The sequence below is a fragment of the Rutilus rutilus genome (assembly GCF_951802725.1).
Source record: "Rutilus rutilus genome assembly, chromosome: 8".
Taxonomy (NCBI): Eukaryota; Metazoa; Chordata; class Actinopteri; order Cypriniformes; family Leuciscidae; genus Rutilus; species Rutilus rutilus.
The window spans coordinates 23,923,193-23,941,401 of record NC_140222.1 but is presented as its reverse complement, the minus strand read 5'-3'; the positions used below and the strand labels follow the sequence as shown (position 1 = coordinate 23,941,401).

At 35.9% G+C, this 18,209-nt stretch overlaps 1 protein-coding gene and 1 long non-coding RNA gene across 5 annotated transcripts in view; both read right to left on the bottom strand.

Moving 5' to 3' along the window:
- Positions 1–1,204: 1,204 nt before the first annotated feature.
- The window catches only part of sh3bp4a (SH3-domain binding protein 4a), a 33,851-nt gene continuing 16,846 nt past the window's right edge, over positions 1,205–18,209 (bottom strand). For both annotated transcript variants that reach the window (XM_084415636.1, XM_084415637.1), the window contains exons 4-5: positions 2,753–2,941; positions 1,205–2,653 (exon numbers count right to left, since the gene is read on the bottom strand). In XM_084415636.1, the coding sequence (XP_084271762.1) occupies positions 2,429–2,653; positions 2,753–2,941 (414 nt within the window). In that variant the 3' untranslated portion in view covers positions 1,205–2,428. The remainder of the gene's footprint in view (positions 2,654–2,752; positions 2,942–18,209) is intronic.
- On the bottom strand, positions 3,744–7,656 carry LOC311294651. Of its 3 annotated transcripts, XR_014628099.1 has the most exons (4): positions 6,995–7,277; positions 5,911–5,984; positions 5,487–5,843; positions 3,744–4,664 (listed from the first exon to the last, which is right to left on the bottom strand). It is a non-coding gene; the product is annotated as an uncharacterized lncRNA (long non-coding RNA). The 3 variants fall into 3 exon arrangements; XR_014628097.1 differs by having other exon boundaries at positions 5,911–7,656; XR_014628098.1 differs by having other exon boundaries at positions 5,487–5,984.

Sequence of the window (18,209 nt, the reverse complement as noted above, 5' to 3'; positions counted from 1 at the left end):
AACAGGACATCCTACTATGTTAAAGTTGTATTGTGAGAGGTTTTGTGGGCGTTTTTTTTTAACCAATAAGTAGTACCTCTGTCTTGTCTGGATTTAATAAAAGAAAATTACGCGTCATCCAATCTTTTATATCTTTAACACACTTCAATTTGGATAATTTAGCGTTTTCATCCGGCCATGATGAAATATATATTTGAGTGTCATCAGCATAACAATGGAAACTAATTCCATGTTTCCTTATAATATTTCCAAGTGGCAGCATATATATTGAGAATAATAGAGGGCCTAACACAGATCCCTGCGGCACTCCATAGTTTACTGAAGTTATGATCGATTTTTCTCCATTTAAATAGACAAAATGGTAGCGGTCAGATAAGTATGATCTGAACCAGCTTAATGCTTGTCCTTGAACACCAGTATAATTTTGTAGTCGATCTAAGAGTATTGTGTGATCTATAGTATCGAACGCAGCACTAAGATCAAGTAAAACTAATATTGAGATACAGCCTTTGTGACAAATAGTCAAATTTATGAACCGTTTTACGACCAGTTGCAGTAACGAGAAATAAAGTCCTGATTGTGAGATAGTTGCAATATTGCAAAATGATGTTGCAATTGTGTGATATAGTAGCAATAAAAGGAAATTAGGTCATAATTGTGAGATACACTGTCGCTATTGAGATAGTCACAATAACAAAATTTTGTTGCAATTGTGACAAATAGTCAAATTTATGAACCGTTTTATGAACAGTTGCATTAACGAGAAATAAATTCCCAAATGTGTGATAGTTGCAAGAACAAAATGATGTTGCAATTGTGATATATAGTCAATAACAGGAAAAGAAGTCAGAATTGTGAGAAACAGTCGAAATAAAAGAAAATGAAGTCAGCTTTATGTCCTTAAGAAAAGTAGTCCTTATTGTGAGGTAGTTTCAATATTGCAAAAACAAACAAACACTGCAATTGTGAGATATACTGTGGAAATCATAAGAAATGGTCGCAATAAAAAGATATGAAGTCATAATCGTCAGATATAAAGTGCACTTTGAGAAAGTTGTAATATTAGTTGTAATAACTAGAAATGAAGAGGGAGCTGACAAATCTAACAACAACATTCTCTCAATTTACAGCTGCTTTATTGAATCCATGGGAACAACATGGGACAGCATGTTTAATTTGTTTTCGTGCTAAACATTTGGCTGCAACTAAGACAATGTGTGAATTATAGCTTTTCAAACAGTCACTCTCAAAGAGCTAACACAAAAACAAGTTATAAATGTGACAGAACTCTGAATCACAGATATATATATATATATATATATATATACATATATATATACATATATACATATATATATATATATATATATATATATTACATACACATTTTTTTTTCCCTACATGCTGTTACAATAAACAGCACAAAATCTCCTTGACATGTACAGGGCGTGAAATGATTATTATTCAAAACAAATAAACCAGCAAACATAAAAATGTCTAAAATTGGAAAAATTGTATATCAGGTACAAAAAATATAGAACACAAAAGAAAAAAATCATCAGTCATAAATAAAATCACGCTATGATCTATTCATTTACTCATCTGACTGCATTTGTTTCTCGACAAAAACACTGAATGAATGACTCACGATTGAAACTAAAGCAACACTGCAATTTAATACCTAGTACATGGTGCGATATCTGGTCTCTCAAAAGCGAACTTTGCAAAAGCTTGAAAGGATGAAACGCATGATCCACAGTCTGAACCTTTCCTTTTTTCCCCCACAGTCTGAACTTACCATCTCATTAACACACCATACGGTTCTTCCTCTTACGTAACCAGTTTGTGGTGTTTCATGTGTCTAGTAATACTAATCCGCCTTCCTGCTCATACTGAGCAACAGATCAAATCTGACGCAACAAATAAAGATTGTGGAATAAAAATCACAAATGTGGAAGGCTTGAGCATTTGGCGACAAATTACAGACCGGCTAGACCAAGACAAACGTGGGTAAATGTGACGTCACAAAATAGATCTTCGTTTTTAGTAACGAACCAAGATGAAATCTGCTTTTTTTCCAGAAAAAATCGTTCTTGAAAAACGTGATTGTATAAATTTCCTTTGTGCCATCCGATATAAAAAATATAGATATCGCAAAGAACAAAACTGATAAAAATGGCTTCAGAACTCTAAAAAAAATTGCTACACTTAAAACACTCCGTGTTTTGGCTTCATTGGCTTTCCGCATGCCCTTATATGGACGTGGGCGGGTACAGGACGTCCTCGCGGTTATTGGATTGAGGTAAACTCACAGCTGACGGTGAAATAGAAAAGTGTACATCCGTTAAAAGTTTAGCAGTCTTTTCGAGGTGATGTCGAAACAGAAATTCTGAGGTGTGGATTCTGCGAGGATTGTGAGGAGGTGGAGCTAAATGGCGAAGTCATCCTGAGGGGCGGGGCTAAAGGCGGAGCTTCGAAGCAATTCGAGGCAGTTGACTAGGATAAGGGTGCCGGTGAGGTGTTTCCAGCGTTTGGTGATGGGATTCTTCATCCGGTCCAGGCCCATGTGCAGTTCGTGGATGACATCGCGGTAACTGTCGCCAATCTGAGCGGCCCACGTCAACAGGAAGTCGTAGGCTGGTTTCCACATGGCCTGAAATTATGAGATAAATGTAAATGGCTATATCTTGTGATTGAACTCACAAATGTAAACTGTACTCTTCCATATTTAAAGGAGGTTTTGTGTCCTTACTTCACTATCCACCATCCCGGTTTTGTCTCTGTGTGGAGCCTCATAGGCCTCCATTTGTTGTTTGGATACATGGGCGAGTTTTTCAGCAAGTTCCCTCCAGCGAGGAGCCACTTCCACTGCCGTCGTCAGCAACACAAAGTCCATGATGAGCCGGGCCACTAAACCCTGACAATCTATTTTCAGAAGAGCCTGGGAGAGAGAGAGACAAATGAAGAAACATTATATTAAAGACATCCTATTATGTTTTTTTTGTTTGTTTTTTTTATCTTCAGTGTTTAATGTTGCTGTTTGAGCATGAAAAAGGTCTGCAAAGTTACAAAGCACAACGTCACTCCAAAGGCAGTTATTCTCTATATCAGCAACCACTGTTTCTGAACTCCTTGAAACACCTCAATTGCAGTCTTGAATTTTCTTTTGGGAACGAACATCTCACAATATTCCTCATTTAAATAATTCCCGCCCAAGACATACGCAAAAAAATAAAGGGGCAAGGCCTGGTTGAGTTGAGTTAGTTGGTTGAAACTCGCGGTTATGGTAAGGGGCGTGACATTTCTGAAACACTCTCGAAGCGGTTGACCAATCACAACACACTGGTCCAGCCGACCAATCAGAGCACACAGCCCATTTTGGAAGGAGGGGCTTCAAATAAACAGAGCGTTACTGACAGACTGGGAAGAGAGGAGCTGCAACAATGTCAAATATGTGAAAAATAATGTGTTATTTTGGACATTCAAGCATAAAAACATCTAGTAGACCTCAAAAACAATGTCAAGACTTTTTAAAAGGGCATAATAGGTCCTCTTTAATTTGATATCCCATAATCAAGATAGAACCGAAACAGGCCAAAAATATAATTTTTATGACCTTCATACAGAGTTTAAATATGTATCTGCAATTTTGCAGTCACATTTTACCCTAAAGATTTGTGTTCTTTTAATTTAATGTTTCACAAGCAACACTATTAGTCCTGCCTTCTGCACTGTAAAAAATAAAAAGTTGAGTAAACTTAAAAAAGTGAAGCAACCAGCTGCAAAGCATTTTTGAGTTTACTCAACTTCAGTGGTCGAAGTTCATCCAACTACCAGTCCAACTCAAAGAAACGAGTAAGCACAACTACAGAGGTCCTGAAGTTCAGTAAACTCAAAAAAGCTTTGCAGCTGGTTGCTTCACTTTTTTAAGTTGATTCAATTTTTAACTTTTTTAAGTTGATTCAACTTTTTTACTTTTTTAAGTTGATTCAACTTTTTCAAATATCTCACCCAGATACTTGTACAGCCTTCACATTAAGAATCCAAATGCAGGGAGTAAACCATACTGTAAATACAACACAATACAAAAGACATTGCTATCATTACAGAACTTATTTATTGACAAATATTCTGCAAAACAACACATTTTCTATTTGCATTAGGTACACATATTTTAAGGTGATGAAGTTCTATTCCACTCTTCAAGATTTATTTAAAAAAAAAAAAAACCACTATGCACAAAATTAGAGTACAAACTGGAATAAATAAATGCTCAACCTTACAATTATCCATATGGATTGCAGCTACTTGGACAATCTTTTGAAGGACTATGCAAAAAAAAATAATCAGCCTTGCGGAGCACTTTAGGTCAAGATAAATAAATGTTTTTTTTTCTAAACAAACTAAACAATTTTTTTTCTTAACCAGTTACTACTGGTGTATTTTAATGCTTTAGAATAATTAACATTGGGGCCATAAATCAAGCCAAAGAGGAGAGTAACAACTGTGGCAAAGGTCTTGCACATTATCTGGCCCAAACTGCTCTTATAGTACTACAGAGAGGCACCTTATATTTGGGTTTGAGTGGACAGTGGCAACATCATCTTCAACGATAGTTAAGGTCCTCATCTTCTCCCCTTGTGAATGTCTTCTGGCTCTGTGTCCTGCAGTAGAAAATAAATCAGCATAAAATTAGGGTCATTTTTTTATTGTATTGAATTATGTTAGACCACAGAGTGTTCCTAAAGGTCTGCTCATGTAACTTCACTTGAAAAGTAAAGGTGGTCATGTTTTTTAAGCATGTTCAAATTCAGCCATAGAGCTAAAACTGATAAACGGAAAACATTTTCCCAACTCCAAACAATGCCATATCAGCATTGATGTGATTGCCTGTGGCACTCGTCCACAGCAGAATCCACGGCCATTCTGATTTAATGCTTTTTTTAGTTTTAGTTTAGTTATTTTAGGTCACCCAAAATCGTACATGTATTAAGGCACACATTCTGTTCATCACCCAAAACTGGTCATATTGCATCAGTGAAGATTGGTTTAAATCACTAGAGTCACATGGATTACTTTCATGCTGCCTTTTCTTGTTTATATCTCCTATATTCATATTCTTTCATATTATATTAATTTTATTTACTCTGCTATTGCTACATTACTGTTTAACCTTATGATTGTGCACTGTATTGTTTTAACAGGTTAGATATCAGAGGGAATGTCTCCGGACAGTGTTGTGAAGCAGTAATTTTCCACTGTCTTTGCTTTGGTAAAATAACAACTTGTTGAATTTGTGCTATCAGATGAAGTCAAACTGATCACTGAGAAAGTTTCAACTACAATTATTTAATAAAGTAATTTTTACCATGACTTTGTCTGTTGATGATAAGTTTTGTATATCACACAAAACCTATCTCTTAACAGCATCTGGTAAATACGTGAAATATATCAGGTGTGAGTGTATATGCTGATGATCTTCTTACCAGGCAAGTCTTCAGGATGTTTCCAGACTTTTCCCTCATAAACAAAGGCAGACCTTTAAGAGTTGTAGACTTTCTTTGAGGAAAAACATTGGAGTTTCTGTGTCTGAAAGACAGAAAAACAAATACGGAACAAGTTATATACAAAGTGAAGCATGGGAATTACCTTGAAAAAGAGATGGCACCATTCAGTCTTTAACCAGAGAGATATGATCACATGCAAAATAATTACTTGATGATCAAGTAAGGATCTTCATCTCCACCACTTGCTCTGTACAACTAGATGTGTATTCATTTAACTAAGAGAAAAAGGTGCTCTTCGGATCAGTTTGTGTGATACTGTAATACTCAGCAGAGACCCTGAAAAAAAAAAAAAAAAACATTGTTGAAACAGTAAGAAACAGTAAGTAAATTCAGTTCAACTCACCTGATCTTTTAAAAAATAAAGGCCACTGTTTTAGCACATCCAAGGATCTTGTCACTGTACTGATGTTCTTTAGTCTAAAAAGGACAAATACAACAGAACAAAGATACATAATTTTATTAAACAAAACAACAAAAAAATCAGTTACAGTAGGTTAATTTAACATGTAGCAAAAATAATACAGAAAATGAATATCAAATGTGAAAAAGAATCAATGCATAGGTTTCACTGTATTTACAGCGATTTTGTCTTTTGTTAATTGATTAACATTAAGGATTTAGCCTAATATTTAAGGATACACAATATTTTTATCCTATTCACTTTAAAACATACCGCACACATACTACCCATTCTATTATTTGATATGCAAAGCTAACATACATGTTTTTAACATAACACATTAGTTTTGCATAGGCTTCTATTATTAAATTTTTCCTCTAAATTGTATTGTATTTAATTATATTGCACTACTGTAGAATGACTGAGCCTCAACCTAAGCATGTACAAATTGTAACTGAAATTTGTATACGTGACAAATAAACTTGAAATTAAATTGAACGGACTGCGGTCACTTTAAGAGCTCATGGATCTAATACTGAAACATCTAGGTTTCACCAAATTGGTTATGTTCACTTAAGACATTGCCGACTGTGTTTACTTGAATACTTTTTTTGTTTTGTTTTTTTGTTATTGACATAATTGTATGTGTCATTATTAAATCGCAATACGCCACGAAAGATAGCTGAATTCGCACTCAGATTCTGTCCGAGAGAAGCGGCTTCCTGTCTCTCAATCAGCGCAAGCACCGCATTTAAGTCTTTATTCACGACTTACTGAGCTTAACATTTTTAACATCTTTTAAACACCATGCACGTCCTTGTCCTTCTTTTTCAAGCATGTTTTCTCACTCTAACGTTAGTCTGGGTAACGTTAGCACGTTAAGTAGCAATGTGCTACGTGGATAATCTCTAACAATAGAAACTTATCGTCACCACGAAATATATCTTTTAACATAATACTATATTTTATCAACATATGTGTGCAATTTATAGCCTATTTTCATTCATAAATCTTAAAGAAAACTTACCGCAATCAGATGAAATCCAGTCCCTTCGATAGCGTGGTTGGAGGAGGAAACCCCAAGTAACGTACAGCGAGACAGACTGCGCATGCGCGATGACGGGAAGTTAAACGTTCGAACTATGAAATCAAAATATTAAGTTTTCTCAACTTAATTGTTTGTGTTCATTGGACAAAATAGTAGTGCACTTGCAGTTAAATAGTTTTTATAAGTAAACTCAACATTGCAGTAAAAAATTTGCCCACTCAACTTAAAATTTTAAACTGAGTTAACAATTTGCAAGTTGGATTTTTTACAGTGTGGTCCTGCATAAAATGTTCATTATATCTTATAATGACACCATAGACTTTCATTAGAAGTTATTAGGACATCTCTAATTTCTATATGGTGATATTTTGAGGTCTTCAAAACACGACTAGAAATCTTTCTAGAGCCATAATACACAATAATGTACTATTGACTCACATATGAGGTTATATATCATGGAATTGTCAAATTGTTTTGTTTTGTTTTTTACATTTTCCAGATTTAGCATTAATTTTATTTTATAAATAATCATATATTTTTGTTTGTGTTCTTCAAATTCAAGAGAGAAATTAAGAGATACCTTTAATTTGTTTTTTAATTTATTAAATATTCCAAAAATAGGCATTCAAATATGGTTATAATAGAAATGTATTAATATGTTTTGATATATTAGATAACAGGTATATGTATACAATACTTTTCAATAGTTTTTAGGATGGCAAGATTTTTAAATGTTTTCAAGATGTCTCTCATTTATTTGATAAAAAAAATTTATTTGTTTTCTATTTGAATATATTGTAAAATGTAATTTACTCCTGTGATCAAAGCTGAATTTTCAGCATCATTACTCCAGTCTTCAGTGAAATCATTATAATATGCTGATTTGGTACTCAAGAAACTGTTCTTATTATTATCAAAGTTGAAAACAGTTGTGCTTCCTAATAATATAAATATTGTGTGTGTGTGTGTGTGTGTGTGTGTGTGTGTGTATATATACAGACCCTTTCCAAAAAATTAGAATATCATGGAAAAGTTTATTTATTTCCATAATTCCATTCAAAACGTTAAACTTCCATAGATTATAGACTCAGGGCCCACAACTTAAACGATTTCAAGTATTTAGTTGTTTATTTGTACATAATTTGGGCTTCCAGCTCATAAAACCCACGAAAACAGGATTTCCAAAAATTAGAATATTACATGAAATCACACAGTAATTACACAGTGAAACCATGGTCATTGAACCAGGTTTTGGTTCTTTTGGCAGTGTGGGCAGGTGCAAATCCTGCTGGAAAATGAAGGAAGCATGAAGTGCTCTGAAAATGTCCTGGTAGACGGCTGCATTGACTCTGGATTTAATAAAGCACAGTGGACCAAAGTCCTATTTTCTGATGAGAGCAAAATTTGCATCTCATTTGGAAACCAAGGTCCCAGAGCCTGGAGGAAGAATGGAGAGGCACACAATCCAAGATGCTTGAAGTCCAGTGTGAAGTTTCCACAGTCTGTGTTGGTTTGGGGAGCCATGTCATCGGCTGGTGTTGGTCCACTGTGCTGTCCACTCAACGCAGCCGTCTACCAGGACATTTTCAGAGCACTTCATGCTTCCTTCAGTAGACAAGCTTTATGGAGATGCTGACTTCATTTTCCAGCAGGATTTGCACCTGCCCACACTGCCAAAATAACCAAAACCTGGTTCAATGACCATGGTATCACTGTGTAATTACTGTGTGATTTCATGTAATATTCAAAAAAATTTGAAATCCTGTTTTCGTGGGTTTTATGAGCTGGAAGCCCAAATTATGTACAAATAAACAACTAAATACTTGAAATCGTTTAAGTTGTGGGCCCTGAATCTATAATCTATGGAAGTTTAACGTTTTGAATGGAATTATGGAAATAAACTTTTCCATGATATTCTAATTTTTTGGAAAGGGTCTGTATATATATATATATATATATATATATATATTACACACTATATAGCCTACTATATAGGCCTAAATAATATAATGTGAAACCAAATACCAAGCATATTCAAGCAAAACAGCTTAAAATAAACCACACAGCCAATAATAACAATCACACAGACACACACATATACATAGTGTGAGAGATTAGACACTCTCCATGACAGCCGTATTTTTAAATCCAATTGTGTGCGACACATTATCCTCCCAGCACACACACTATGTGATCTGGCCTCCCTTAGAAGAGGAAATTAAACTAATGCGAAGTTAAATGCGTTTTAAAACAATGCCCAGGTGTGGCAGAAGTACAACAGTGTATACAGTCACAAAGAAACAATGGATAAGGTAAGACAAAAATGCAAGGTCGGGAATTTGTACTCTTATCTGTGCAGCCCTCCACGGATGAGTGACTGAAACCTTCAGAGGACCCGACCGACCCCGTTTGCTGCCACACACACACACACACACACACACACACACCCCAATGTTTGGAAGGAGACGGGACCCCTGGGGTCCAGCAGAATGGAGTGGTAATCCCCTCTCTCTTCCATGATTGCTGCCGAAGAAGGGAAAAGAGGAAAGAAAAGCACAACTAGAGCCGGGGAATGTCAGTGAGACGATAACTTAAGATGTATACAATCATTAAAACGGCTGCACATATCCCGTCTCCCTGTTGGGTAAATAAAGTCAATGACTTCCTTTTCATTGCTTGATGGAGAGACACTGTACATGTATAAGGGAGACGAGGGAGGTGGAAACTTCCGGAACAGGGGAGTATCGCTTCAAAAGCGTGATAAAACTGTGAGGTGACTTTAGATTTATTCCCCTGCAGAGCTGAGAGTTCTTTTGTTTAAAGGATGCATTAATATTCTTTACCGACTCGATATGAAACAACTACAGAAAGCTTCGGTAAATCTAAACCTAAAGGACAGACACTTTAGTTTGAGGGACAAAAAACAAGCGAATACCTACAAAAACTTCTTTTTTTTTTTATAATAACCACAAAATAGTTAACTTCATAGTATAACTAAATTGAGATTTTTATTCAGAAATCATGTAAATATATATTTATGTTTATTGTTTATATGTATACACACTCACACAGACCTTTTATAAATATGATAATGAATATGAAAATATTGAAAATATCTATTTTATTTAAATAATTATATATATATATATATATATATATATACATATACATAATTCTATATATATATATACATACACACTGTGTATACATAATGTGAATTATGTAAAAATGGTATTATATATTAAAACGTGTAAATAAAATAGTTAATATTAATCTATATTTTATATTTTTTACAGTATTTTATATATATATATATATATATATATATATATATATATATATATATAGTTATTCATAAAACTATTCCTATAAAAATAAAGCCCTAATATTATAAAATTCTAATATACACACATTATATATGTTTATTATATAATGCGGAAAAAAAACATTCCACTGCAAGTGTATGCGTTTTTATATATATGCACACATACATAAACACGCACACTTTTTTTTAATTTAGAATAGATGGAGACTCATATAAGAGATTCACATCTTGTAGTTATATGCGTGTATATATATATATTGCTTTGACAGTATCTGACACCACAGGATGCAAATGGCCTTTTATATGAATGCGGTAATGCTTTTCTGAAAAAGCAATTTCCATCTATTTTCCCCCATCTTCTCTCCATCTTTCTTTCTCGGTTTCTCTTTTTGCACACTTTAATTGATTGCGAGCCGATCCACGACTGATCTTCCAGACAAACGCCCTCGCTGTGCTCCTGGCCAGAGAGAAGATTCTCGTTTTGGATCTATTGAAAGCACTCAAGAGGTCTGCTGATTCCTGACATTTGGGATGAGATGGCAAAATGTCACAGTCATTAGAGGGAAAAATACGTTCAGCTGAGCAGCCAGGGTAATTTTCTTTCTTGCCAAATGGCCCTGTAATTTATTATTTTTGGAAGGCTCAACTCGCGTATATGTTCACAAGAAATGCACAGAGTTGCATTACTGCTCCTAACAACACCTCCAGCTAACCTTTAATGAATGACTGATGAGTCTTTCAGCTAATAACTTGAAAAGATCTCAAATTTCCAGTTGCATTTGCATAATCTCTACAACATATTATTTTTATTTAATATATATTTAATATTTAATTTTATCAATCAATAAATTCCTCTAGAAACAAACCTTGTATTATTTTAATTTAATACTGTGAAGCTGCTTTGATACAATCTGTATTGTGAAAAGCGCTATACAAATATACTTGACTTGACTTGACTTGACATATATAGTAAACCTTTCTAAAAACAGATCGCTTCAGAAGTAAGAACCGATTCCTAAGAGTCATTGGTTGGGACATCGTCTCCACAGAACAGTCCTATACAGTATAGTTTAGTACGGTACGCAATTTTTGTCGTTTTTGTTGTCAGAAGTTGTGAATGGTACCTTAATTCCGAACTGTACCGTACCACTTTTTTGGGACTCTTCCGTTGGGGTACCTAGCACAGTAGTCCGGTACTAAGGGTGGAGCTAGACTCACTGCAGAACATTAGTGGTTTGCAGTCACGTGATTGTGATGACGCGCAAAATTCAGATGGAGGGCAGGAAGTGAAGAGCGGAATGGACGAGATGGCGGAAAGTCCGTACTGGACTACTTTTGACGCTATTACAAGAGAAATATACAACAAAAAATCGAAACATATGTTGGACGTGATCCTTACGTTATGAAGAGGAGCGATTTTTCAACTGAATTGAAAGATTTTGCCTGTAACGTTACGAGTTTGTCTTCAGTTACAGGGGTAACTTACAAACTCAAAGAAAAGAAGAAACAATTACTTTGACTTTACAAAGTTCAGAAACTGGTATGTTACACAAACATAGCCACATAAGTTAATTCACCTTTGACAAAGTGAACACTGCACACACAGACATTTTCCGACGTAGGTTTGCAAGCCATTTTTTTCCGGCGTTTTTCGGTCAATTTCTTGCCTTTTTCCCCCTTATGAACAACAACTTTTGGTACTCGATTAAAAACTCCTCGTGGTTTCATCGATTTGAGCAACCATAAACGACGCAAAACATAGGCATTTTGAGTTTGTTATAGTGGTTCTAAATGTAGCAAATCACTTCCTGCCCTCCATCTGCATTTCGCGCCATGGCAACGCAGTGAGGTGACGTCATATGCAAACAAGCTATTGGTTGAGAATCGTCACTTGCGCGTACTCTACAAGGGGAACGAAAACACAAGAGGCGCCATTTTTTAATACAGTTAAAACACAATACCGTTTCTTCTTGTGACAAACAGCCACATGTCGAGAAGAAAGAACAAGATCTGCTGTATGTCCTCCATTGTTGTTGTTTCCTGTGTCACTTTCTTCTTTGCGCAAGAATGACATTGAACACTACTTTCCCGCATACACCACGCCTATCAAGTAAGGGTACTGTTGATGGTGAAAACAAGCCGGATCAGGGTTTAACATCCCGAATTGTACTGTACTGTACTGTCCTGTATCGCTTTGTGGAAATGAGCCATAAAATTAGCAATTTACAGTCATTAGTTTGGGAATCCAACTACAGTTGTGGTGCTGTATGTTATTGATTCGGTAAAAAAAGGATCTTGTTCATAAGAATCATTTGTACACCAATTGTGCTGTCAAACAGTTGAACCACATGGGACCGTTTCTGGATCTGAACAGTAATGTGAAGGACTGTAGGTGGTATACATTACCTTACCCTTGTCAAAGAACAATTGGACAGAATTCCCACTATGAATGAGTCTCCAATTGTTCTTTACTCCAAGTCAGAAAGAAATGGATGGCTCTTAAATGGATGGTTTATTTATTGTTTGAATGTGTCAGTCCAGGGTCGATCATCTATTTCCAGAGATGGTTTGGTGAACTGGCACTCTCTGTATAGACTTGTATTTATGTATTCACTTCCTGAGCTTTTCGAAATGAACTCTATACACAATGGGAACAATGTTGTTTTACTAACAAGACTATAAAGAGTATCCACTAACAGAGTACTCAGGCCCAAAAGTAAACAAAAAGCATAATTGATTGGATGTTTTGGTTTAAAGACTTGGGAAAACCGAACATGCAAATTCAATTAGATGTCTGCTAAAGCATAAACGGCTCCCTATCCGTCTTTCTGATTAAAATCTGACTTGAAAATGCAGAGCCTGAATTACAACATCACCTCGCTAGAATACATATCCAGATTCCAGACTCACAGGAATGTAAAGTCCCTACTGGAGTGCGGTTGGAATGTAACAAGAGCATTACAGATGCATCCAATTGGACCTGAATACCTCCTGAATTACCTGGTTAATAAGAAAATGATGAAACGTGAAGGAATGGGACCACAGGCATGATCAGAATTCTTGTGCCTATCCATTACAAAGGAATGTTCCGGAATTAGAGCACGGAACATTCCTTAGGCCAGCAGGCCACCTGTTCGGAATGCGACTGTTTTAATGTGATTAAAATGGATGATGCTGTTTGGAATTGAGCAAATATCAGAACTCTAAGCAAACTTATGCATCTGAATAAACTGCCTTGTTGCCACTACCACAACGTTATCGAAGTCAAACAAAATATCAGAGTGCAGATGCCAAGCTCATTAAGAAGCTTCAATGTACAAACAGGAAGATGATTGGATTTGGGGAGGTGTAGTTATATAGGCAAATATCTGAGGTTAAATTCAAAGGTTTGTCAATACAAAGAGAACACTTTTTTTTATGCTTTTTCGAATATTATTACCTTTCATGTAGTGTGTGATATAGCTCTTTGTGAATGTAAAAGGTCTGCAAAGTTTTAAAGATCAAAGTTCACGACTGAATGGTTAGTTGATGAATTTATGTTGCTGATGTGGAGTTAACTATCTTCAAGTCTTTGATTAGCATATTGTCATGATAATCTATCAAATCGCTCGTGTGGGAACTGTTGTAAGATGCCTACAGAGTGACATGCTATTGCATTTGTCTTACATACTGTATTGCATGTGAAAAGACGGATGCGACAGCTTGAGCAGACTCACAAATGTGCTCTACTGCAACAACTCTTCCTCTTCTCAACATGGACTCCTCTTCTCTTCTCTTCCTCTTAAATTTTAGGGTTAGTGATGTCACTGATATTGATATATAGTAGTGTAACACTGATGTTGTGCACAAACATGCTGGAACGCTACAATGCTCTACACCACATGCAAAGTAAAAGTATGCTAGCATGAGATTCCATACATATTTAGCCATGTTTGCTAACTCTAACTCACTTTAAAAAGCTCAAAGACTGGGCTGGACCTCTCACAGACTTGCATTGTCAGATATACAGATATAAAAATCTCCGGTTTAGCTATATGAATGAAAACACTGCAACAACAGCTGAAGTAGCCTTCAGTTTTATAATGCAGCAAACTGGTCTTCAGGGACTCGGACCTAAAAGTGGGATTGAAACCAATTTCAGGTTTTACAGGAAAGTTCCAATCACTAAAAAAACCCATTAATGGTGTCGAATAGTGGCTGAACGGTTGACTATAAGAGACATGCTCTCAAATGGGATTGCCGAGCCACTCGTCCTCGGCACAATTTCGTCCACTTTCTTTGGAGGCAACCTGACGGGAATGATGGACAGATGAAATTGACCTGTGAGCTTAGGAACGGTGGCATCTCGTTTTCTACAGTTTAGATGCCTGCTGTGGCATCCTGCGTTTCAGGAGTTTAGAAAGAGATGGGAAGCAAAAAAGATGGAAAGAAAAGAAACAACGGGGGATGGGGGGAGACAAGCCGATGAGTGGGAGGAAGACGAAAGATTTTCTTTCTTTGTTGTAAAACTGAATAAAATGAACCCACCAAGGATTTTCTATCTCTCTAGTGACAAGAATAATGAGCAGAGTTTTATTTTCTAGTTGAAAGGCTTTTTGCCTGTGCGGGAGAATGTTTAATATCAGATTTGTTCTGCATTCTGGCCAACATATCACAGGAATAGCTCACTCAAAAATGACAATTCATCACTTACTCACCCTCATGTCTTTCTATATGACTTTCTTTCTTTTGTGGAATATGCAATGAAAAAGTGAACGAGGAACACGGCGCTCAAGCATGATTTTCAAAGCAAGAATAGCAAAAGTCTATGACCATATTGAAAATATTCATTTACACCAGCAAATAATTTAAGATTTTCATTATGCCAGATTTGTAATGAACACATCTGGATTGGAAAATTTTAAAAATACAAAACAGAATAAAATTAACAAGTGATCTTAGAGTTTTGGATTGTATTCACTATATACATTTCCATTACTTCCATTACTACCAGAACTTTTTTCAGGTCCAGAAAAACTACACCTTAAAATATTTTTGTGATAATATATTATTCTTTATACTTTAACTTTATAATATAACTATATCATATTTTTTATCAATCTTTCCATTTTTAATCTATGTTTCATTTTACTTTCGGGTCCAGCGGACTGCCTACCATTAAGTTTAATTTTAGAGAATGGTGGGATGATATCTCAAGCACTTAATTACCAAGTGATTCATGACGGCATCCACCATGCCATGGAAAACGAATCATAGCTGCTGGATTTATCTTGACCTCCCTTGGCATCCTCCCATTACATGGTTTCCCACATCATCAGATAGATTACACCTGCCAAGATCAACCATTGGCACCACACGACACAGATCTGACAGATCGTACTGAGAGCCGTGAGGTAAAGGTGGTTTGTAGTCTGCAGGGTTAAGGAAATAAATGTATGGCAAATGTCTGCTGTCAGAACTCACTGTGCAGAGGGAAAGAGTAACTCAAGGAAATGAATGACCTCTGTCGACAAGACCATTGTCTTGCTGTAAGTTGTAAGACGTTATTTATCAGGTAAGGTCTTGATAACACAGTGATATATTTTAGCAATAATTCCAACTGATTTCGAATCGTTCATGCAGAAGTGCAGTTAGCATAAGTCAAAGTCTTGGAATGCGGTTCTGAAAAGGTTACTGTGATGAATGCTAATTGGACTTTCTAACACATATGAGGCATTTAAAAATATGAACAGCAAACCACTCGAGCAAGTGTGTATGTATAAAGCAAAACCAAGCCAATTGCCTTTAAGATATATTTGTTCTTTTCTTGTTGCTTGTTGCTAACGCAAGGCGCTAATGATCAAATAATGCTAGAAATGTATAATACATTTTATATAGGTATACACACGTATTTATACACATTTATAGCATGAGTTGAGCATCAGCATTTAGCTCAAATCTAACAAAACTTCAGTGTTAACATATTTATATTTAACACTTATATTACTAGCTAAATTTCCTTCATTTTTATTATTTCTTAACATTTAAGTTTTTATATATATATAAAATATATATATTACAAACATCTGTCCATGCATGCATTTATCATTTAGAATCCACAATCTTGCATACTATTTTCAACAAGTAGTATGCAAATTAGAATGCGAGTAGGTAGGTGAGAGCGAGTGCAAAGTTTCAGCTTTTCCCTTTGAAACTCAATAGAGCTAAATGATACTGCTGAATACAGCAACAGGCACATAATGCGTCAATATACTACTTCCACTCACAATAATGACTGTAAAATGAGTTTTGTGGTTATGGTCGAACAGCCACAGAAAAATAATCTAATTTTGGCTATGCTACCAGAGGGCAGGGAGAGGTGAAGGTCATGTTTCACATTGATTTCTAAAGAAGCATGTAAAATGTGTCCCACCACACCATGGCTATTTGAGAAAAATGTCAGGGCTCAGCCAGTCCTCAGGCACAAGCTGTTGGAAATCTCTTATAAATGCATTATTTAACCCTTAGGGGCAGAGATGGCCAGTTTAAACCAGACAGACAAAACTGTCAGCTTTCTGTCAGCAAATTGAGATAAAATACGCTATGTAGAAACAGCTAGATGTAACAGATCTCTCCAGACTTATCCAAGAGCTAAAAAAATTAAACAATTAAACAAATATAAATATGCTATCTTACAACACTTTGGCTATTGTGACTACAGTGACATTTACACAAAGATGCTGCACCAAGCCCAAAGCAGGTGGCTGTCTGTGAGGTGGCGATAACCCCAGTTTTGCCCACTCCAAATATTTAAACCAAGCACATTTAAAATGGCTCAGTTTAGCTTGATTTCTTTACTAGCCTGATGGCCTTGGAGTGCCCCCGCAGCTATTTGGTTTTATTTTAGGAGTGTTTAGATATGGCTAAGGCAACTGCCAAGCTCTTTCAGTCTTTGGAAGCTTCCAGAAGGCCTAGCCAACCACCTAGCATACAAGCTTTGAAAACTCACCACTGAGTAAAGGTGGAAAAGCTGCCATTTGACTCGATAAAACTTGGCTTAATAGAAAAAGTCATATATTTATGTATTTAGGCTAAGCACATTTGTGTGTGTGGAATGCTAACTGTAAGTTAGGATACTGAGGCAGCATACAGAACTGTTAAATCACAATACCGACGGGTATTAGCTTGAAAGAATTATAAATTGCTATGCTAAGCTTAATAGCTGGCCTGTCAGACTTAACGCTGAGCAAAATTTCTTCCATCTCATTGTTTGCACAGCTCAAAATGTCACCAGGCTCAGAAGCATTGGGCGTAATTACCAAACTCAAAAAGACAAATCACTAAATAATAGCAAGAGCGAGGCAAGGAAAGGCCGTGCGTCCATCAGGGACAAAAGGCTGCAATTTCAAAATCGATTCACTACCACAAAAGACAATCGGCTAGCCTCTGACGTCAGGCCTTGGGAATAATAGCCTCATCTCCACTTGATAAATGTGTCAGCACTAGAAGCATGGCAGGAAAACAATGATGAAGCTCCTTCTCAGCCAGCAGAAACACTATGAAAGAGACGCTAATGATTGTTGAGGTATAACAGGCGCTTACAGTCCACTCAAGTCCTGAATAATTTAACTTTAACAAAAGCTCTGTCTGTTGTGGAGGAAAAGATAAAATGAAGATTCCAGCCAGGGATATATCACTTTATCTCTATTTGGACCTTCAAAAATAACTAGAAATTTAGCTAAACTTGCATTAGTATCTTTTATCCAAGATAAGATGTTAAAGCTAGTATTTTGCTAAAGATAAGACTGGACTTACTACATCTGTTCTCTCTTTTGCTGTCCAGTCTGAAAAGGTGAAAACACATCTTTCTCAATGCACCATCTCCTTAGA